Below are 23,176 nucleotides of genomic sequence, written 5' to 3' on the forward strand. Positions count from 1 at the left end.
TTTTACTGTCTTCATCAGTTGCTCTGCTTCCAGTGCAGCTTGTTTTAAGTAGAGCTTTTATCCAATCAGATTTCACCTCTATGTCTCTATGTAAGAAGAGAGGCCCGAGGCCTGCTGGATAGCCTTTGCAGTTAAGTAAATAGAGACGATATTGTTGATTGTCATAGTCTTCAACCAATCAGATGTTTAGTTTGACATGTTGGGTGTATTCTTTGACGTGCTCAGAGCTGTCTAGGTGGCCTATAAGTACGTCAGCATTAACGTGCAGCTCAGCATTAACATGCGCCATGATTGGTCGGTGGGCTGGCGTGACTGTTGTGATGCTGAAGCAGCTAGCAGTAGTTAGTAGTAAGAGTTCAAGGGGAAAGATATGTAAGATGTTATGACATTGACATGACATGTTAGCGTTTAGCTTTGTTTTTTAACACTCAATGGCTGAAGGAGGAGGAGAAACGGATTTGGGAGTTACCGGCAGCAACTATCTGGAGAAGAACATTTCCAGAGAAGCTGGACATCGTAAGAAAGAGTCGGCCAACTCCACAGCTAGCAGCCCTGACCCAGCAAGGAAAAGGATTCGTATGAACGGTATTTCTGGCTAACAGCGTCTGAGAAGCATTGCACATTTTATGGCTAAGAATGCGTTTTATTTGCGATTAAGCGTCTTGGTGTTTGGAGCTTAGCTGGATTTGCTAACCAAGGCAGCAACACAACACCATACACGACAGGACACTTACAAGCTACGGTACTTTTGAAAACTTTTGGAGAGACCCGAGTGGATCTACAACTCAACGAACATGGAACTGAACCGATGTTCTGTATTAAACTCTTTGTTAACAAAGAAAGGAGGATGGACTTTGTCTTCAAGTGAACAGCAGCTTTGGTAAGTGAACTGTGTTTGTCTTATATCTGCAGTAGCGTTACTACTGTTCCCTCTGATGTGAACAATAGTTGAATGGCTCGTGCTCTTCAATGTGCGGATGAATACGTGTTTTTGCACCGCAGTGTTGCTGGATTGATTTGTTGCTTTGTTGTCATATAAATATATGTGACTGGTTCTTGTGAGTATGATCTTGTCATAGTCTTATCATTATTGTGTGACTATATGCATTGTCTGTTGATGACGAAGCATCCCGTCATGCAAGTATTCATGTATCTGTTTTCTTTTACAAAGCAATAATGATGGTCTGGAGAAATGGGGATTGTGTGGTGATTTCTTCAGCCCTGTTTGAATAAGTAGGAACAGCTGAACGCTGCGGGGAGAGTTTGTAGCGTGTGTGCTGTTGTGTTCCTGCTAAGCTAGTTTAGCATAGTGTGCCTCCCAGAACACACGTGCATCACCAGAGTACAATGTTTTTTTTCCGTGGTGGGCGTGTCAGACATCACGTTGTCTGTTACGTTGGGTGGGTTGCCAGTTTGAGTGCAGTGGCTCCACCGAGAGAACATTATATTTCCCACAATTTAAGCTTCTGCATTTTCCAAATACACTAGACGCATGCACGCATTTCTAGACTGAGTGAGCAGTGGTAGTGTTAAGAGTTAGCATAGCCATTGTATCATATCCCATACCTCTTGGGCACTTTTAAATGTCTAAATCCTGAGAGGCAGACCCTTTTCAGGAGGAAGGTTTATAAAAATAAAAGTTTTTTTTCCTGAGAAGGTTGACAAAGAGCTTTGCTGTTGTAATTTGGTGAGTCCTCAACTCTGCCTCTCCTCTGCTATCAACACATCACAACCAATTAACCAACAGGTACTGGCCTCCATCCTGAATGGCTGCAATCATAACCTATTAGTATAACACAATAGCACAAATCACTACAGCAGAAAAGCTTGTACACTCATCAAACATGTGCACATCCACACACAGACACACACAGACACACACACACACACACACACACACACACACAGACACATGCCCCAATGGCATTTTGGGAATTGGAAAGGTGAAACAAAGGCAAATCAATACAAAGACATTTTGTAATTAAAAGAATATGGGGGTGAATTAGGCAAACGACAGTCTGGAGGAATAGAAAATATTGATTTTAATTTACAAAATATATTTCACACCTTTTAATGTCGTTGCAGAAATGGACAATTCGATTTCCTTCTCTCTTGTCCTTTGCTTTCCTTCACTCCTCCTCTGCTCTGCCACACTCTTTTATCTGTCTCTCTTCCCCTTATCACAAAACCCAGGTATGTTTCACCTTAATGGCCGTGGTTAATGACAGGGTGGGGGTGGGCAGTGTGTAAGGGGAGGGGGAGGTGAATGCAGGGATGGCCAAGATTGAAGATGGCATCTGAGTGGCGGTGTGGGTTGCAGCATATGCGTTTGTTTTGCAGCAGCGATGACAGTCTGTTGTCGCGTTTGTGCGAGTCAGCATAGTTCTCAAGCTATAAACACTCTTTTACTGGCTGCATGTTGCATGGAAGGAAAGCAGAGGAGGGAGAGGTGATGAAGGTTAAAGTGAAGGGAGTGAGGGCTGGGAGGGGAGGGAGAAAATGAAGATGTCGAAGAAACTGAGGAACAACATAAGTGAGGAGGAGGAAGATAACGACAAAGGAGATGGTGACAGATGGAGAAGGGCATGTCCTCCTACCTGCATAGAATTCTGGGCTGTAGACAGCGCTGACCACTGGATTTAACTTCCAGCCTGAAACAAAGACAGACAGCAAGAAAGAGAAACAGACAGAGAGGAAGAGACAGAACACGGAGCAGTGGTTTAATGTGCTTAGTTTACATGAACCTGTCTGTTCTGACCGAACTTACATCGACCTGGGAATGAATTTACATATTTAGAACACAGTTAGTCACATCAAGATTGAGGCAAAAGACTAAACCGTTTTGAGTTCATATCTCCTTGACATGTCAGTTGACTTCTTATATTGTCTGGTACAAATGACATTGATTTACTGTAGCTCATTTTCAATTGCTGATTTGTTTGCCTGGATTACATTTTTTAAAGACGTAACAACAAAACATGTATGTGGAACATATCTGGATCATTTCCCCTGGCAGCACAAAATGTTCATTTTGAATATATCATAACATAACATATAAGTCTAGGCATCTCAAAGCTCTTGGTTGACGGCATACAAAGTATGAAATTAAATTAACTTTGACTTCTTGTCCCTACTATGATTCAAGCTACGGTCCCACAAGGCTATGTGGGACTGGAGATCCAAGCAGAAGCCCTTTAAAGGAGCAGTGTGTAGGATTAAGGGGGATTAATTCGCAGAAATTAAACATAATTCATAACTATGTTTTCATCAGTGTATAATCACCTAAAAACTAGGCTCGTTAGGTTTTCCTTACCTCAGAATGAACTATTTCTATCTACATATGGAGTGGGTCATGTTGCACCGCCATGTTTCTACAGCAGCTGAGAACGGACAAACCACAAACGGGCTCTAGAGAGCCTCTGACGTTTTCATGTCAACTGAAGGCCACCGTTGTTTTCTGACAAGCTTGGAAAGGGAGGAGTGAGCGGAGGGGTATTCAGTTGGATGAAATTAAATTTGCAAGTCACCATTAGATGCCACTAAAACTGAAACACTGCTGCTTTAAATCTGCATTCTCTCTCTTATTTATCAATCAGGGGGCAACTCCTCTGGTTGTATAGAAGTCTATGAGAAAATTACTCTACTTCTCTCTTGATTTATTATCTCAGTAAACATTGTAAACATGAGTTTATGTCTCAATCTCTAGTTTCAAGTCTTCTTCAATACAGCATGATGTTCATTTAGTTAATGATGGTCCATTTAGAGTCAATCAGACCATAAAGCAGGGGATGCTTTAGGGCGGGGCTACACGGTGATTGACAGGTCTCGACCATAGCATTGTCCGTTCTAGGAGTTGACCGTGTTTTTGTCTTACAACGGCTTACAACCCTTTCACAGTGTGTTTCCACTCCATGAAAGTTAATTGTAACATTTTGGTCGCTTACATGCAGCGTTCAGTTATACTCAGCTCCACCCCCTCGTGTAATGGTAAATGGACTGGCGTTTGTAAAGCCCCTTTTAGTCTTCCAACCACTCAAAGCGCTGTACACCACGTCATTCACCCACAAACACACATTCATCCACTGATGGTAGTGTAACACCTCGTCAAGTTCATGAGCTATGTTTTCCTTGTTTTCACGTCATGTCATTTTTGGGTTTCCTGTTTTATTTTGTCATTCACGTCTCTTCCTCTGGTTTCAGACAACTTCACTTCTTGCCGTTGTGTGTTTCCCGCCGGTGTGATTACCTTCCCCTGTTCCCAATTACCCCTCCTCCTCCCTAGAGTATTTAGTCGGTGTGCTCCCTTTGTCTGTGCCAATTCGTCTTCATACTTCTGCGTCCAGAGTTCCAGCATGTTCTCCTTGGGATCTGATCCCTGACTGCATTTTGCCTCGCCCCTAATTTGGATTTGTTTGCCAGAACTGACTGCTTGCCTGTGTACCGAACCTCTGTTAAGTAGATACTGTGTTTTTTGGAAGTGTCCTGTCTTGGGTTGTGCTTTTGAGTCCTTGCCTCAGTGGTGAGTTCGGCCTTAACAGGCAGGGGCAACCTGACTGAGCTCATTCACATTCACACCCACTCATACACTAATAGCACAATAATCAGGAGCAATTTGGGGTTCAGTGTCTTGCCCAAGGACACTTCGGCATGGACTGGAGGAGCCAATGTTCCGAATGGAAGACAACCCGCTCTATCACCGAGCCACAGCCGCCCTGGTTTGTCACTTCTGGTTCCAAAAAAACAAGATGCTCACGGCCAAAGGCAAAGATGGTGATGGCCAAGTCGCCAATCTCAAGGCCTCACATCCGTGGTCCTCAAACCAATGGGTTACATCACGGTGACTACGTCCACTTCTGATATACAGTTGTTAGATCCTGGGGTACTTCTGGCCCGATACGGGGCTACTTACTGACTCAGCTCTCTATTAAAAGATTGTCGAGCTGGTGTTCTTGCGAGGGAACTCGCCTGGCTCGCTAACTGCCGTTACTCCCAACGTCTACCCTGCTTCCTCCGGTCAGAGCGCACTCGGCCGAGAGACCAGTCCTGGCCCCGGGCGCTCCCACCAGTCGCGTCGGTTATGGCAGCTTCCCTCTTATGGATCCGTGCTCTTGGTAAATGCCAGGTTAGGTTTTAACGGCTAGGATTAATTCTTTCTAAAACCGTAAGGGATTGTTAAGTGGATTCGGTCTCTAGGATAACCTTTCAGAACTCAGTTGTTAGACATACAATGGCTTTAACTTTTTACTACCACAAGGAACTTTTTTACTACTTGAGCAAATGAATGCACTTGAGACATTTACTTTAAATGCAGATTAGATATTTATTGCAGGTTATATTTGGTTAGTTTGCAAGGGTTAAAGCTACAGCTCACATAAAATGTCACTACACTTGATTCGTTACGTTAATTTTCTTCTCTGATTATACTCATTAGTTTTAGTTGCCGAGACGGCTCGGTTGGAGCTGGATTTTCAAAGGTGCGATGAAAAGGTTATTTTGGAGTTGTTAGGAGCGAAGGTCTGGCCAGACCCTCGGTCCTCCTGCTCTGCAGCGGAGCCCGTTCAACAGTCCTCAAAACTCAGTACAAAGTCTTTCTCGGGCTGCTGCGTCTTCTCCGTTGTCCAGATGTTAAGAGTCGAGCAGTGGGGAGAGGAAAACCTCCGTCTTTAATTCTTGTTGTCCACGAACAGCGGTCTTCTTTCCGTGAACGGAGACGAAGTCCTCAATACATCAGTTGCGATCGTCCGTATCTTCCCTCGGTGCTCTTGGACGGCACTCGTGTTGAAATCCCAGTGTGCTGCCTGCAAACGTCTCCTTTTATGTCTCATTCGGGCTTTATCAGCCCCCTCCTGTTCAATACATGATCTCATCCCCCCACCCTCTGGAAAGGGCGTTGGGTTCGAACATGTCCGTATAAGTCCAGGCTTCCTGCCTCTGACTCATCTCTTGCAACATTCTCCTCCTAACTCCACCCATAACATCTGCCTCTGATGTCATCCTGACTAGTACTTTTATCGCAAGTCATCCTGACTATACATTTCTATCTCAGCTCCAGTTACACAGAACATTTGTTAAACACTTATTACAATAGTTAAATCACTCTATGCATTTAAACATTCGTTACATATTGATTAAACATTTCGTTGTATAATTCATACACTTTATCTTTTGATTACACTTTATTCTGAGTATATGCTTTGTGCTCTTATATCCTGATTCTCCCTTGAATGTGCTCACATGTTACCGAGGCAGCTCTGAGGGGTCAACTCTTCTTGACACCCCCTTCTTGAGGTCTCAGGCTGCCGCATTGTGCCCCAAGTAATCCTCTAAGAACTCATCGTCGTCCTCGGCGGTGATGATGAGAACGTCGTCCTCCGGCTCTGATTCGTGTTGCCAGCTGTCGATCACCATCAGGCCATCCAGGCCTGGTGGCTGGAAATCCAGGAGGGCGTTGTCATCTTTGGCATCCTTCATCTGCTCGTCCAGGCTCAGTACCAGGGCTAACACATTCTGGTCCAGAATGCTGTCTGGGGAGAGGGAGGCCGGGGTAGGGACTGGGCTGGTTGATGCTCTGTCCTCGGACCCGCGATGAACCGCTAATCCTTCAGGGATAACCTCCACCAGCTCGCCGCAGTCCTCGTCGTATCCCCACATCCCCATCAGAGTTGGTATTATCCCTGCGATCGTTGTCTGGCTACCCACGTCTCGGTGTTCCACACCCGTGATGCTTGCTGCGTCGTTATCCTCTTCTGGAGTTGGTACGGGATACGGCAGGGCGGGCAGGCGTGGTCCAATGACGACGAAACGGCCATCGGTGAGGTGGGTGGTGGACACACGGATGCCATCAGGGTACGCCCATATTTTTGTATATACTGGGCAGTATATACCATCAGTGTAGAGCAGGACCCCTGGTGGGGTTCTCCCAGCGGAACTCCACACGGGTTTTGCCTTAGCCTCTAATTCCATACAGTCGACCACATTCATTGCAGGCATATAAGGGGTACTTCCTTTGCAGAAGAGGCCACTGGCTGCTCCTATCGGGAATTGCCCCAGGTAGCACTGGGTACACCATAGGGCTTGGTTTACCTCCCACAGGTGCCATGTTTGCTCCGGGGGGATCCCACAGCAGATACAGCGGGCCTCCTCCTGTATGATGTTGAATACAAAGACTTCATTAATTATTACATTTTTCAGCGCATTTTTACAAGCCAAGCGTAGCAAGCAGGGGGTGGTCTTATTTTCATTCTTTTTAAGGCCCCCTCTCAGTATTGGAGCGCTTTGTAGAGCGCCTTTCAGCCAGAGAATGCAGCCATGGAGACGCCAACACCATTGGAGGAGGTGTTAGGCCTGGGCTTGTAGGCCCATTCCTTCTTGGAAACAGAGGCTCATACATCATGAGCCAAGCTGCTATCCCGATTGATGATTCAGAACCCGCCCAGTAGATGGCGACAGTTATGCCCCAACCTATGCCCCAAAGAGCAATGGCGCCGATCTTGTGGAGCCAACGCCCTCTTCCTCTTTCTTTTATAGCCATGGTCATGACCACGAGATACGCCAGGGCCGCAAACGCCAGCATGGCCTCGACGATAGCCGAGACCATCTTCAGGGGGTTGTAGAAAACTGCAGCGACATCGATTCCCATCCAGATGATCACCATTCCGGCCTTTACTAGACCGAAGCGAGTGGAGTCGATGTGGACTCTCCCCAGGAGGTAAGTAGCGAACCAGGACAGGGTAAGCCACATCGATCCTCGATAGATGTTTTCAATTCCTGTTTTCAGACACCCTACAGCTAGGGCTAGTATTCTTAGCGGCTGATCTGTGGACCATTTGCCCATGCAACAGTAGAAGAACCATACGATCTCAAGGACCCAAAAGTCCAGTTCGGTTAATAGAATCACTGGCCTGCATCTGCGTGCTGCGTCGGAGGAGTTCTGTAATGCTTCAGTTATACTCACTCCGAAGGTGGTCATGTCTGGAGGTTCAGTGGTTGTGGTGTTGGTGGCGTTGGTCATCTTGGCTTTTTAGGTTTATTCGTTCTTATTTCAGTATGAGGCTCTTGGTTGAGGTTCCGGGTCTGCAATGGCTATGGCGCTCCAGTGGTTCACCCTTTATAGGTGGGTGGACTCCTCCCTCCTCCGTGGGAGGAGTCCCTTCTTCGCTTCTCCTTTATCCTTCAACTTCCCCTTAAAGCACGAGGCAACAGTGGCTGCTACCCCGCCCTTAATGGCGGCACAGATTATTAGGCCCACGATCACAATTCCAATTATCATCAACAAATAAGGCCAAAGCCAGGAGAACAAACTCCCCATCCAGCCCTTTATGACCGTGAATCCTTCTCCAATCTTCCCTGCCAATTCTTCCACTACGATGGTTGCGGTCCCGACCATGGAGGCACCTGTTAGTTCGATCCAACTGCACTCGTGTTCTCGTCGGCCGCTCCCGCAACTTAGCCAGTGTTCTTCTGGCTCGTAGCATGTTCCGTTCCCATAGAGGCGGTTAGCCCCTACCCATTCAAATCCTTTGTCTTCTTTACCCTCGCAGAGGCTTTTCCTGAAGGCGTGGCCCTCAGCTAGAAAGACTGTAGGATCGGTTACTGGGGGAATGATTTGGCCGTTCACATTTACTCTGTCTTTCATGCGATGGCCCAGGATTAAGTTGGTACAGCTGCTGGTCAGAGGCCCTGACCGTCTCCATTTCTTGTCTTTATCCTTCACCCAGGTTACTTCTTGCACGTGGGTTTCATATTCTGCTCCATAGTGGGTCTGGCAATGGTCTTTCCATCCTGGCACCGTCTCACAATGTCCCCCGGCCAGGCTGATGTTGCAGGTCGTGTTTCCTCGATTGCATTCCATCTTCCAGGGCCGCGGGCCTATATATGATTCTGGTCGGCTCCAAACCCCAGGCCAGATGTCTCTTTCTTTCGAGTATACTGTGGCCAGGTACTGATACTTCACCCAGTAGTTTGTGGTTTGAGTTAGACATGGCACCACCCATTCTAACACTTCATCCTTCTGTAGGCCCCACCAGGTTGAACTGTCGTCCCTGGTGTGGGCCTCTTTCCATGCCTGCAGGGTTCCTTTGATCGTCTGGTTCGTCTTCAGGCCTGTGCAGTCATATAACCACGTTCCCCAAGCCCGGTACCACTCTTGCCAGAGTGTGCATCTCGGGGAGGCGCCGTCGGCTAGATACTCTGTTCCATTCAGAGCGTTGAACATTTTGGTGGTCACACAAGTGTCAATTTTTTGGAAATCCCCTCTTGGGGCTGTCATTAAATCCTCGGGTTTCGGCAGCTTTTGTACATACATGTCGGTCGTCCTTGGTCCCAAAAGGCCGTGGCTGGCTCTGGAGTATCCCTCCGTGAAGGCCCCTTTGAAATGCGTTAGCTGGGTTATCCATATCCATGGCAGGGTGTTGTTGAGCCAGTCCTCGTGCCGGGCATTAGGTTGGGGTAGATAGATGTACTTATGAGCCTGATACTGTGGTTTGTTAACCGGAGTTATTACGAAGTAATTCTGACCTTCGCAATAAAAGAACACATTCCAGAAGCACTTATCTAGGAGAGGGAGCTTGTTTGTTTTACAATGCCTCGTCCATTTCCTGCTCCTATTTCTCCGAAGACTGTCACTCAACCTGAATCGTGGCGGCGGCGGCTGCCCTTCTTTGTCCTCTTGAGCCGTAGGTTGTACTTCTTCTTCTTCCTCCTCCTGCGTGACATTCACGGCTCGGCTGGTGATGTTGTTCTGCTGGCAGTTGGTGGTGTTACCTAGTGACTTCACTTTAACTTTAAACCGCCGTGGTTTACGTCGCGGTTGTGTGGCCTCACAGGTGAGATTGTAATGTCCCCAGAACATTCCTTCTGCCGGTAAAATCATCAAACACGTATCATTGCGGTGGCTCGCTGCATAGGTTACCTCGGGTTTCCAGTATTGTTGTGAAAAAAAAATGTTGTAGCTGTCTTTCACACTTAGAGCAGGTTTAAGAATGAAACAGAAGCTCTCAGAGGCGTATAGTTAAATCAAAGCAATAGATTTATTTATCAACAGAGTCATTCAGCCCAGCTATCAAAAACAAGCTTGGGTGCTAATGGATGAACTTCGCAGAGATTCACCATGAGACACGCTTGAACACATCAGCGTGAATCTTAATATAGGGGGTCCACCCCTTGCTACACATTGGCCAAAGTCAAAGATGCAGGCGTGGCACGTTTGTACGTTATGGCGCCTGGATGGAGGCCGTGAATGTCCATTCACCTTGGCCCCTCCCAATAGGCGTTGGTTTCCATCAGTGTGAGTGAGGAGTTCCATGCGAGAGGTCCTAGGAAAGAGTGTGTGAAGAAGCCGGGCTCAGCTGGGGGCGTTGTCTCACTGTCTCATTGTCTCTTTCTTATCTTCTCTAAGGATGGCGTCCTGTTCCTTGTGTCGCAGTTAAATAAGTAACCTTTCACCTGCTTCTCTCTGGCCTTGCTGTGTTGTGAGCACTGTATAAGTGATTAATAGAGCTGTATATAAACTAATGGTTATTAAAACTACAAATATGCTAGTGATTAATTAAACTGTATATAAGCTAGTTGCTACTTAAAGCTGCATATAAGCTAATTTTCTCAACAGTATCCCTCGTTCCCTTGCTCTGCCCATGAGACACATGCCCATGAACAGTACCAGCCTGGGACACCGTTTTCGGGGTAGATCCAATTACACTGTGCCCTTTTTTCTTCTTCTGCTTTCTTCATCATTACCGTAATCTTCATCTCCGCTCCCAGCGTAGATACTTCATCTATCCTCCATGTCGAATTCTCTATTACCTTCTGGAATTCGCCTGCCCAGTCTGTTTCCTCACCCGTGTCGTTGATTTTCTGGGAATCGTTGATTTTCTGTTCCCAGATAGTCATCCACGCGATGATGGTAGCTGTCAGGTTCGGTGCCGTCCCACCCCCTTCTTGGACTTGACCGGTTGCATTAGACCCAACCTCAAGGTCCAACCGGGGCGAGGTGCTCTTCTGTCCAGCGAGTTGGGAGAGAACGATCGTTCCAGAGGCGACCGTCCAGCATGTCTGGTCGAACGTCTTTGTGGTAGTGTAGGACACCCTCACATGAGTGAGGGCCCATGGGATACTACCATAGTAGTACAGTATAGCCAGGACGATGCACAGTCCTGTTAGTACTGATACTACTTTAGCCATTAAGCAAAGCCATAGTCGTTTTCCATTCCGTGGTCGTTCACTTGATTGGTCCAGTCGCTTGCCGGGGCGTCTTAATGAGACGGGGGTAAAGGTTGAGGATCGCCTAAATTCTTGAACTCTCCCATGTAGAAATGGGAGATCCATGGTCCCGGATTCTGCAGTGTGATGGTCGGTATCACTTCCGGAAGTGGAGCGGGGCAGCCGGAGCTGAGGCGCGGGGGAGAGTCAGGATCGTACTGAACAATCCTGCCCTTCAGCAGCTGGTGATATAGGACCGATGGGTGTCGGCCAATGCCGAAGTCCAGCCCCCTCCACACCCACTTGTAATAGGTAACGACCAACGGGGAGGAGCGTGGGAGGGGTCCAACGCAATCAACGGGCACATCAGAATGTACCCCGAGCCATGCGTACGCCACCGGGTCCTCCAGGCTGACAAAGTTCCGGACTTGAGCGAGGGCTGCGTATAATGGCTGACCGTCTTCCATCTGGAGCTCTGTCACCGTAGCCCACGCCTCACCTGGAGCACCAGTGTGCATCCAACTCCGCAATCTGGTAGGAGGCAAATCGCTCATGCGCAGGCCCGGGTCCGGGTTCGGTGGGCCGAGGCTTGGCAGGCGGTAACTCACCGTACGCAACGGCATGTCTTGGTTCTCAATTACACAGCGCTCGCTGTTTTTCACGTGGAGCGCTATGAGGCGCTGCATGACCGGGCTGGTGGTCCAGATCAAATTCTCACCCAGCCAAAGATCAACATATGCGTCTTGCAAATAATCAGCATAGTTAGGACCCCACCGCAACTTCAGCCGTATACCCTTGACAGTGATGAAAGCGGTATTCAGGATCCAGGGGGACAGGTCAGGACAACAGAGGACTGGCTGCAACAGCCCTTGATGGGTCCACTGGACCATGGCGGTGGCCCTGTCATACTGGAGTTCCCAACCTGAGCGAAAATTAGTCAGTAAAGCCTCCTTCCCGGGTACAGTCAGGTCCGGGGAGCGCTCATATTCACCAGTGCTGCAGTAATAAGCGCCGGATCCACAGAGTCCTTTTCGGTATGCAAAATCTCGTACGGGTCTGTCCAAATAGACTCTTTCGTTTGGCAATTGCAGATATGGCCTTTTTTGTGCGAGGAGAGACGGAGAGACTCTTTTTAGTTCCCGGCAATCTTTGTTTGGTTGGTTTGGCAGCGACATGTCGACAATCAAGGTCCGTTTTTCTAGCAACTATGCTTCTTAAGCGCTGCTACTGCGTGGCTTTCCACCACGCTGCAGTTTGCGAAATGACTTCCGTGCCCAAGCGGTTAAACCTTTTGCATCTGCGCGTGGGTTTGGAGGAGGCACCTCCTCATCCGCTCTGGTCAGCTCCACCCCAACGGAGTACACACCGTCGAATGGAACCATCACGGTTCTCAGCGTCACCATGACGCGCATTGTGCGGGCCTCCCATGCAGGCGTTGCCGCTCTGCCCGCCCAAGAGCCCGGTAGTTGCATAACACCGTCTCTCCGCCACCCCTCTGGGGTGACCGTGAAAATCTTACTCTTTTCCTTGGTCCTGGCACCGGTGTGGTGGAAGGCGTCCAGATCCGTGATGCTATACCGGAGATTCGTGCCGCGAGCACCAGCCTCTGTTGGCACCGGGTCTAGCTCACGTATTGGCACATCTGCATCACAATACACATCTTCGATTAACAGGCGCCAGGTTGTTAGTTCCCAGGGCCCCAGCCACCCCTCTCGCGTTGCCATTTCTAAGCGGCAATCGGGTAAGGTTGCTGCGGTGGCTGCGTACCCTGGGGCATCAGGGCTGCGAAAGACCCTGAAGGCCGCTGGGATCTGTACGGAAGCCAGGGGCGGGTAGGTAACTTCGGCCTGAGCCGGGCTGTATGGCCAGTTCCTTTGCATCAACTCCCTCCAAGATCCCATGGGGCCAGCAATCCGGTTTCCACTTGCTTCATGTGGGTCGCCGTCGAGTGGGCTCATAGATGGTGCCGAGGGTTCCCCAGTCTCCTCGTGCGATATATCAACAGGAGCGGCAGCACCCTCACCTTCCCATGAGGCGGGTGCCAGGGTTTGTATTGGCTGAAGAAACTTTCTCACCTGCCATCCTTCGGCTGCTCCAGCTTGCACCAGCAGTCCATTCTGCTGGAGTACAGAGCAAGACGCACAGAGGTGCAGCCTGTGTCCATCCCATTGGCAGACACAGTCCTTAAGGTTCAGCTTCGTCCCCCGCAGATCCCACTGGATGACGAAGTGCAACCGTGGTGACATCTCTATACGACACAACCCGCATACATATGCATCCAAAACCTTCACTGGTTTGTGGGTCATACGGTTAAATTCTTTTCTTCTTCCTGTGACCCGGATTGGTTTCTTGTTTCCGGGTCCCTGCCATGTGAGGTCAAGGGTGGTCGGCTGCAGGCAGACCACACAATCATTCTTGATTTCTCTCCATGTCAATACTTCATTCTCTTCTGAGAGAAATCCTTTCTTTGCATATTCTAACTTCTTCAGGGCTCGTCCTGCCCAGAGCCCCGTAGTACTCCTTCTCATGTTAACCACCCCTTTGACATTGGCCACTCTGACAAAGGGTGGTAAAGCTTGTATGTTAGTGGCCATTCTTGAGTTCCTGGTTTTCTCCTAGTACGGAACTGGCTTCAGCTGCCCTACTCCTTGGATTCCTTTCTTCTTGAGTTGAACAGTATTACTGTCCAATATCTTGACAATTATGTCTGATTTATCGTACTTGGCTTTGACTGCAGAGTTAGAAGCACCGACCTGAGCCTTGATCCAGACGCGCTGTCCTACTCGAAGTGACACTTTTTGCTCAAGCTTGGGCTCTTTATCTTCTGAGCCCCGCCCCACTTCCTGTGATGTGAAGGGGCGGCGCATCAGCTCCTCCGCAGGGGAGGGCCTGTAACTTCGGTAGCGGTCGTTCAGGGCCTTGGCGATTTCCAGGGTCTTAGTGCTCCATTCTCTCGAGTTGGCATTTTTCCCAATCCAACTTTTCACCAAGCCAATGGTCCTTTCCACCACCCCGTTGGCCTGGGGGGTGTATGGGGGAGAGTAGATCCTCATTACCCCATGCTGTTGGCACCACTGGTCCACTTTTGCGTTGCGAAAATGCGTTCCGTTGTCAGTCCTGAGCTCTTTAGGCAACCCTAAGTAGCCACAGACTTGGTCCAGCATGCTAACAACACTGTTGCCATTAGCTTTTCTTACTGCTTTTGTGGTTACATACCCTGACATGGAGTCCACTAGCACCAACAGGTACTTTTCTCCACTTTTACCCGGTACCCCTAAGGGTCCTGCCACATCCATGCAGATAGAACCCCAGGGTACGGTACTTTTAATGGTGAGTCCTCCCACTCTTTGTCCTCTCCTTCCTGCGTTGTATCGACCACACAACTCACAGTCTTGAAGGATTCTGCGGACTTATTTTTCAGGAATCCAGAGTCGCTGCTTTTCCAGTTACCTTCGCGTTGGAACGGTGCCTGCATGTCCAAGTGCTCCATGCACTGCTTGCACCACCTCCTTCACGTTCTCTTCTGGGACTACCCGTCCTTTGGGCAAATCTTCCCACTTCTCGATCCCAACAAAGACAATTTGTCTCATCTGGACGAAACGATCCACTTCTTCGTTTCCTTGCCAATGAGTTCCTGCTCGCGTGTGGGCCCTCTGGTGCACCACTTCGAGCTCCATTGTTAGCCGCAATTCGGCTATTTTTCTCCATAGGTTTTCGTGAGCTACTTTCTTGTTTTTAGCACTCTCAAAACCATTTTCTTCCCATATGGACAGGTCTTCGTTAAGGGCCTGAGCACAGTAATAACTATCAGTTATGACTCTAGCTCTTTTCACCCTTCTTCGCTCCAACTCGAGCAAACCTTCCAGTATCGCTGTCACCTCCCCGGTCTGGGCACTGCCGGGGACTTGGCCTCGTTGTCTGAAGCGCTCCTTCTCATGGTGCTTGAGAATGAAGCCCCAGTAGGCTTTGTCGTCTTGTCCTTTTCGCGAGCCGTCGGTGTATAGAGTCCACTCTAACGGTTCGGATGGCGTCTCGTCCTGAGTCGTCTTTTTCTTACTCACGGGTTGTGCAGGGCCGATTTCGAGGTCTGGGTCCAGCAGGATGTCTTCCCAACGTCCCCACCTCGCGTTCGTCGCCTTCGTGCTCTCTACCGTGGCTTTTCTTAGGAATCGATGGACCTGGCTTTGCGTGAGGACCCTGATGCCCTGCCCTTGAGCAAGGTCTTTCAGGGTGCTCCAATACCTTGCCAGAACTGCCAACTCCTTCTCTTCTGCTGGATATTTCTTTTCCACGGAGGACAGGGTGTAGCTCCACAAAGTGACTATTCCCCCGCCCTCGTTGCACACTTTTACCACTGCGTCGTCGTCGTTGCAACTGACCTCTGCCACCAGCTTTGTTGTAAGGCTTCGTGGCTCCAGCCGCAAAGCTTCTTTAATGGCTGTCCGCAGGTTTTCCAAACTGTTTTGATCCGTTGCGGTCCATTCCCACTTCTTGTGGGCATCTTCTGGCTTTTCTTTTCTTAGTTTTACATACAACGGTCTTGCATACTTCTGGTAGCTAGGGACATGGTCCCTAACGTAGTTGCAGAGTCCCAGCACCTTCTGTAATTCGTTCAGCGAGGTTGGCGGGTCGATCTGCTCCACTTTTTCCCGGAATCCGTCTGAGAGTCCCAGGTCGTTGGAGACCTGGAACCCCAGGTAGTTCACTTGGAATCGTCCAAATTGGCATTTTTTCAGATTCAATTTCAAGCCTGCTGCTGTTAGTCGTTCTGTGACTTTTCTCAATTTTTGCAGATGTTCTTCTTCGGTGTCATCTGCAATGAATACATCATCGATGTAGATTGTTGTCTCTAGGCCGTCAAGTATGTCCATTACGGCCGACTGGAAAACATTCGGAGAGTTTTTGTAGCCTTGCGGTAGCCGTTCCCAGACGTACGCTTTACCTTTGTGGGTGAACGCTGTCTTGCCTTGGGAGGCTTTGGCTAGCCTCAACGAGAAAAATCCGTTTGCCAGATCTATGCAGGATTTGTACCTCTTTAGTCTTAGTGTTTTCAGCGTCCCTTGGGGGTTGATCAGGCTGGCTCGGTTGGCGACAGTCCTGCGGTTGAGGGCCTTGAAGTTGATAACAGGTCTCCATCCTCCTCCCGATGACTCAGGCTTTTTGACTGCCTGTATTGGGCTGTTTGTGATGGGATTTGGCTCCTCGCGCACCACTCCTAGTTCGCTGAGTTCCGTGACTATCAGGTCCATTTCTGCAACTGCCCCTGGATTCAGGGGGTATTGGCGGACGGGCGGGTGTACACCCCCTTCTATGGTGTGGGTGTACTTCGCACCCATGTCTCCACAGTCATTTTTGAATCTAGCCACTCCGGCTTTGGAAAGTATGTCTTCTAGCGTTTCTTTTCCCTCCGGGGAAAGGTCGCTGTCTTCGATTTGTTGCTTGGTCACTTCTGGAATGTTCACTGGTTTGTACCACTCCTGTGATAACGATCCCATCTGGATTAGTTTTGCCCCGAGGATTCTGAGTCGCTTTTGTATTGGGGTTCGATTCTCTGGGCTGCTATGCAGCTCTTTTAGGTCTGTTATTGTCATTAAATTGTAGGGTCCTAGAGCCCATACAACTCCTTTCCAGACGCCAAACGGAATCTTTTTGATGGTTCCGTCGGCTAGTTGAACAGTCAGGTGTCCTTTTGTTTCAAGGCATTTGCGGGTCATCGACACTTCTGCACCAGTATCTACCTGATAGGGGATTCCATCCACGTCGGTGTATATGTCGTCCCCTACCCAATAGGCATGATCCACTGTGACCCGCGCCCGCTTAGCCATTACTTTCTCTGCCCTTCGCTCCCAGCTTCCATGCGGGAGACACGAAGGGCCTGTTTCTGCTCTGTTGTCAGCTTGTTGTAATCCTCGGAAGAGAGAAAACCGCTTTTGTTGGCTGGTGGGGGCCGTGGCCCCTCCTGTTGTTGATCCGGCGGGGTCCTGTGATAAACGCCCTGCCTCTGGAATCCTTCTTGCCTTTGAGCACCCTGCTCCCTTTGGTTGCCTTGCGGACCCCTCTGGGCTCCTGGCTCTCGCTGATAGCCTTGGTAGCCTTGTGGACCCCTCTGGAATCCGGGCTCACGCTGGTAGCCTTGGTAGCCTTGCGGACCCCTCTGGAATCCTCCAGGCTGCCTTCTTGGTATCTGTGAAGGGCCGGGTCCCTCGGTGGGCCTCGCGTTGTCATACGAGGGCCTGGGAGCCGGCGGCTTCGGCTGGTTTCCTTTTTCTCTTTTCTCTTCCACGTGTTTTTTCTTCAAATCCCACTTTCTTACTGTTTCTTGGATTTGTTCTGTGGTACTTTTGTTGATGTTTAGGGTCACGAAATCAATGTCATTCATTAGGCCCTTTGTCAGCTTCCTAAGGGCTTGCACACTTCTGTCTGGCGGGATCGCCTGTCGCAAGGCGTACCACGCCTGGGTGAGAGTTTGCCCTTTTTCTAAGCTTTTTCTTGCCTTGTCAATGTGTGACTCCTCGTCTTCGCAGTCTTCCAGCACTAATCTTCGGTAATGCTGTTCCGCGGTTTCTTCGGGACCCATCGGTTGGTCCGTCACATGGGCCAGCCACAATCTTTTCGCCTCATCGTTTGTGGAGCTGGCTTTTACCATAAGCCATTTCTGCGTCAGATACTCTTGCACTGATTCTTTTGGGTTTCGGTTGGCCACCATCGCCTTGATCTTTTTGAACTCACCAAAGCTCTGGGTGGAAGCCTGCATCTTGGTTATGCAGTCATTTTCTTCAGCGGTGGTGAGGCAGCTGCTTCGTGCGAGGCCCTGCCCTTGAGGTGGCTGTTCGTCTTCGCTGTCCGAGATGTCTTGCCTCAGCGCTTTTTCTTCCTCCGTGGCCAGCTTGTAGGCTGCTTTCTTCAGGCGTCGCAACATGACGTCGTACACGATTGTCACAAAGCCCGTGCGAAAGTTACTCGTCAGCTCCGTGGCTCTTGCGAGGGAGCCGTAGGTCGGGGTCATCAGAAAATTCGCCCATTCTCCTTTTGTTGCGTAGACCATTGTTCCTTTCATTCCCTCGAGGTCGTGCATCCATATATCTGGAACATCATAACCTGTTTGATCGACCTCTGGAACATAGGCTTTTCTTCCGTCTTTGGTGGTCATGGGCCCATATTGTTCGTCTCTGGCGAGTTTCTGCGAAGCCGTGTAGACTGAAAGAAGGGGCAGTGCATTCTTCTTGCCTTTTCTGCTTCCCCTCTTCAGGTCTGTCAGTCCTCCCGGAGGCTCGTAATCGATTGAAGTCAGGCTTTGCACCGTATCTTCGTCTTCTGAACTTTCAGCTGCGATTTCTCCCTCGCCTTCCTTCTCTGGTTCTGCTGACGGTGAGGCCGGCTGAGTTGGTTCTGGTGTTTTCTTTGGAGTTCTGGGACTTTCCCTGAGCCCGCCTGGACTTAGGAGCCGTATGATGGACCCTTCTCCTCCTCCCCCTGCGAAGTGCATTCTCTGCAGGCCGATGGACTCTGCCGGGCTGGTGAACCCACGCGGTGACCTGTTTGGCACGGGGGTTTCCACCTCTGTCTGCACCGCTACTGTCCGGGGAGGGGTGATTGGAGTTTCTTTATTCTTTGGAGGTTTCTCCCGGCTTGAGCTGACCTGTGGATGTCGCTCTTCTCGTCTCGAGGGACCGGGTGTCGATTCCTGGTAGCCCCTCGGTTCTGCCGCTTCTTTCTTTAATCCTGCTGATGACGGGAGCCGGGGCAGAACTGCTTTCACAGCTGGGGCGTTTTCGTCCTCGTATTTTGGCTGTCCTGCCCTCCAGTTGTTTGGCCCCTCTGTTCTGTAGAGGGGTCTCAGTATTTTCTCTTTTCTCTCGTGGTATTGGGCCGCCGAGGTGACTATCACCAACTCCTGGATATTGCTCCAACCGTGGGGAGCTTTCGTCAGGAGGCGCATAATCCTCATTGCCGCTTCTTCTGCTACCTCCCAGGGTAGGTTGCCGGACCTGGCCCGTCATTACTTATAACGACTCTTTTGAAGGACAACTCGCTTGCTCGGGTGACACCTTTTTCTAATGCCTCCTCTATATTGTCCCGATAGGCGGCCTGATCTTCGCCATCCTCATATCTTTCGATCGGTACGTGTAGCACCGCATAATGGCTTGATCTTCCGCCGCTTGTAACCACCACCGATGGCTGGTTCTCTCTATATCCCTGGAGGCTCCCCTCAAGTTCTTCTTGGTAGGGTTTGCCTGCCTCGTTTACCAGTCTCTTTCTGAACCGGGAGATATGAGGCTTTAGATGTGAGTTGGTTAAGACAACCAGTCCATGGCTGTCTATGTCCCAAGGCTCTCCGTAGTGGTTATATGCGGTTAACCCTGTCTGGTTCGCATATTTTTTGGTCCCTTCGGGCATCTTTTTCAATTTTGGAAGATGCTCTTCTGGGTTCGGGGAGCGAATGTGTCTTGTCTTAGCCTGAGCTTTCTTGGACCGCCCCTGCACTGGGTCCTTGTAGTCCTGCAGGACCTTTTTTACTGCAGCGGGAGTCCCGGTTTGGATGGAAAGCGGGAGCGGTTGGTACCCATGGCTTCTGTCCAGCGTTGAGTCGAACAGTATTACTTCTTCCTCCTCCGAGATCTCCTCGTCTTTGCTGCTGTCCTGGTCGTCCCCTCTGTCGGACTCCGAGGACTCCGCTGACTGGGAGTCCACGGAGGCCTCGGTCTCGTGGGTGCTGATCTGATCTTCGCTGGTAACCTCGTTGTAACTTGGTTGTTCGGCTATGTATGCCGCTATTGCGTCTCGCTCTTTTTTATGTTCTTGGTAGCGGGAGGTGGCTTTTACCTTCTGCCTTATAGTCACTGCCCCCGCTCCTGTTTCTGCGGCCTGCATCTTCACGACTGAGTCGTAGTCTTTTGACGGGCTGATTATGGTGACTATTTTTCCTTTAATCGTCTCCATTACCACTAGCCACCACTGTAGCCACTCTCCCACTGTCTTCTTGGTATTCGGGGGTGCTTCACACCCTACCACTGCCACCACCAGTCCTTGCTTAAGGGTGAGGGTAGCAAGATAACCCCCCTTCCTTTTGCAAAACTCTTCTACTTTTTCTCCCACCTTCTCCTTGTCTGCTTCTTCATGCAGCTCGATTAGGTGTCGTTGAACAGAATCGTCCCAGGTGGCCCATCCTTTTCCATTCAGGATGATCTGATGTGGGATGTTGCTTCTGCCTCCTGGATCCGGTGTCGGTTCTCCCGATGTTCCGCGTGCTCCAGCGCCGTCCGTCTGCTGGTCCGTGCTGCCGTCTGCTGCCTGGTCCGGGGTCGATGGTGCTGGCACGTCCTGCTGAGCCGTCGTCGTCGTCTGCGGGCTGCCTTCGTCGCCATCGGGTCCCTCGGGTGATGTTTCCATCTTGGACTTTGTCTTTGTCTTTGTTGTCTCGAGTTGCCTTCCTCCCAAAGCCTCTCGTCGCGCGTTGAGGAAGGGATGGGATCAGGCTCTGGTCCCTCTACAGGTCGGGCGAGTCTGGTCGATGCTCCCCGTCGCCTGCGGATTCTCCTGTGTTGGCTTGTAAATACCACACACAGCTTCGATTCGTGGATGTCTCGCAATCGGACTTCTTCAAGGCTTGGGCAGCTTTACTTTCTACCCCAACGCCTCACCTCAGGTCTTTTCGTACACGAACGACAGCCTCTCTCGGGTTCTTCTTTTAGACTCAACGTACTCCTTTTCCGTCGAGCCCCACGTTATGGGCGCCACGTGTTAGATCCTGGGGTACTTCTGGCCCGATACGGGGCTACTTACTGACTCAGCTCTCTATTAAAAGATTGTCGAGCTGGTGTTCTTGCGAGGGAACTCGCCTGGCTCGCTAACTGCCGTTACTCCCAACGTCTACCCTGCTTCCTCCGGTCAGAGCGCACTCGGCCGAGAGACCAGTCCTGGCCCCGGGCGCTCCCACCAGTCGCGTCGGTTATGGCAGCTTCCCTCTTATGGATCCGTGCTCTTGGTAAATGCCAGGTTAGGTTTTAACGGCTAGGATTAATTCTTTCTAAAACCGTAAGGGATTGTTAAGTGGATTCGGTCTCTAGGATAACCTTTCAGAACTCAGTTGTTAGACATACAATGGCTTTAACTTTTTACTACCACAAGGAACTTTTTCACTACTTGAGCAAATGAATGCACTTGAGAAATTTACTTTAAATGCAGATTAGATATTTATTGCAGGTTATATTTGGTTAGTTTGCAAGGGTTAAAGCTACAGCTCACATAAAATGTCACTACACTTGATTCGTTACGTTAATTTTCTTCTCTGATTATACTCATTAGTTTTAGTTGCCGAGACGGCTCGGTTGGAGCTGGATTTTCAAAGGTGCGATGAAAAGGTTATTTTGGAGTTGTTAGGAGCGAAGGTCTGGCCAGACCCTCGGTCCTCCTGCTCTGCAGCGGAGCCCGTTCAACAGTCCTCAAAACTCAGTACAAAGTCTTTCTCGGGCTGCTGCGTCTTCTCCGTTGTCCAGATGTTAAGAGTCGAGCAGTGGGGAGAGGAAAACCTCCGTCTTTAATTCTTGTTGTCCACGAACAGCGGTCTTCTTTCCGTGAACGGAGACGAAGTCCTCAATACATCAGTTGCGATCGTCCGTATCTTCCCTCGGTGCTCTTGGACGGCAATCGTGTTGAAATCCCAGTGTGCTGCCTGCAAACGTCTCCTTTTATGTCTCATTCGGGCTTTATCAGCCCCCTCCTGTTCAATACATGATCTCATCCCCCCACCCTCTGGAAAGGGCGTTGGGTTCGAACATGTCCGTATAAGTCCAGGCTTCCTGCCTCTGACTCATCTCTTGCAACATTCTCCTCCTAACTCCACCCATAACATCTGCCTCTGATTTTGCAAGTCATCCTGACTAGTACTTTTATCGCAAGTCATCCTGACTATACATTTCTATCTCAGCTCCAGTTACACAGAACATTTGTTAAACACTTATTACAATAGTTAAATCACTCTATGCATTTAAACATTCGTTACATATTGATTAAACATTTCGTTGTATAATTCATACACTTTATCTTTTGATTACACTTTATTCTGAGTATATGCTTTGTGCTCTTATATCCTGATTCTCCCTTGAATGTGCTCACATGTTACCGAGGCAGCTCTGAGGGGTCAACTCTTCTTGACACAGTCTATGGACTGTACTTGGGTAGAGCCGTGTTTTGAGCTCAATGTTAACGCTAGTATGGCAGCACACTCACAATGACAATGCTAACATGCATATTTTAGGTAGGTTTAATGTTCACCATGTATAGGTTTCACATCTTAGTTTTGCATATTAGCATGCTAACATTTGTGAATTAGCAGTGAAACTAAGTACAGCTTAATAATATTGATAGGAAATTCATTAGTTTTGCAGCTATTATAATTATGAAATGTAAAGTGTGACCCAATGGTGCTGGATCAAAAGTTGAAAGATCAAGAAAAGTGACTGACATTTATCCTGAGGGGACCATGAATGTCTGAACCAATTTCATGGCAATCAATCTAATAGCTGTTGAGACACTTCACTCAAAACCATAAATGTGAACCTCGTGGTGGCGCTAGTCTCAACTAAGTTATCGGGATACATCGATTTAATGGCAATACGTCCAGTAGAAGTCGAGATTTCTCAGTCTTGACCAAAGTAGATGACTAATCGTAAGACTGACATTGTCACACCACTAGCTTGACTAAAACCACTTCACTTCCCACAATGCAACACAATGACCTCTTTTGTTAGACCTTCCTTGCCTGGTATATGACTAGGCTTTTAAACTCCATGTCCCGAGTTTGGAGCATTAGACAGTATGCAAATGGCTGGATCTGGTTGCAAAGAAATATGAATGTCACACTACTTTCTGCACCAGAATAAACCACCCACGCAGCAGAAAAAATGTTGGCATAGTAAGTTTCTGCAAACCACGGGATACGTTGAATGTCGATGTTTGTGAAGCAACAATATGCTGTGTA

General features: G+C 49.2%; 1 protein-coding gene across 1 annotated transcript in view; it reads right to left on the bottom strand.

The window, feature by feature from the left end:
• rbfox1 (RNA binding fox-1 homolog 1) overlaps nt 1–23,176 on the bottom strand; it is a gene marked incomplete at its 5' end in the record, with an annotated part of 163,502 nt that overhangs the window by 41,036 nt on the left and 99,290 nt on the right. The window contains one exon of the mRNA XM_079282002.1: nt 2,598–2,651. Within this exon, the coding sequence (XP_079138128.1) occupies nt 2,598–2,651 (54 nt within the window). The remainder of the gene's footprint in view (nt 1–2,597; nt 2,652–23,176) is intronic.

The sequence above is a fragment of the Melanostigma gelatinosum genome, assembly GCF_949748355.1.
Source record: "Melanostigma gelatinosum genome assembly, chromosome: 13".
NCBI lineage: Eukaryota > Metazoa > Chordata > Actinopteri > Perciformes > Zoarcidae > Melanostigma > Melanostigma gelatinosum.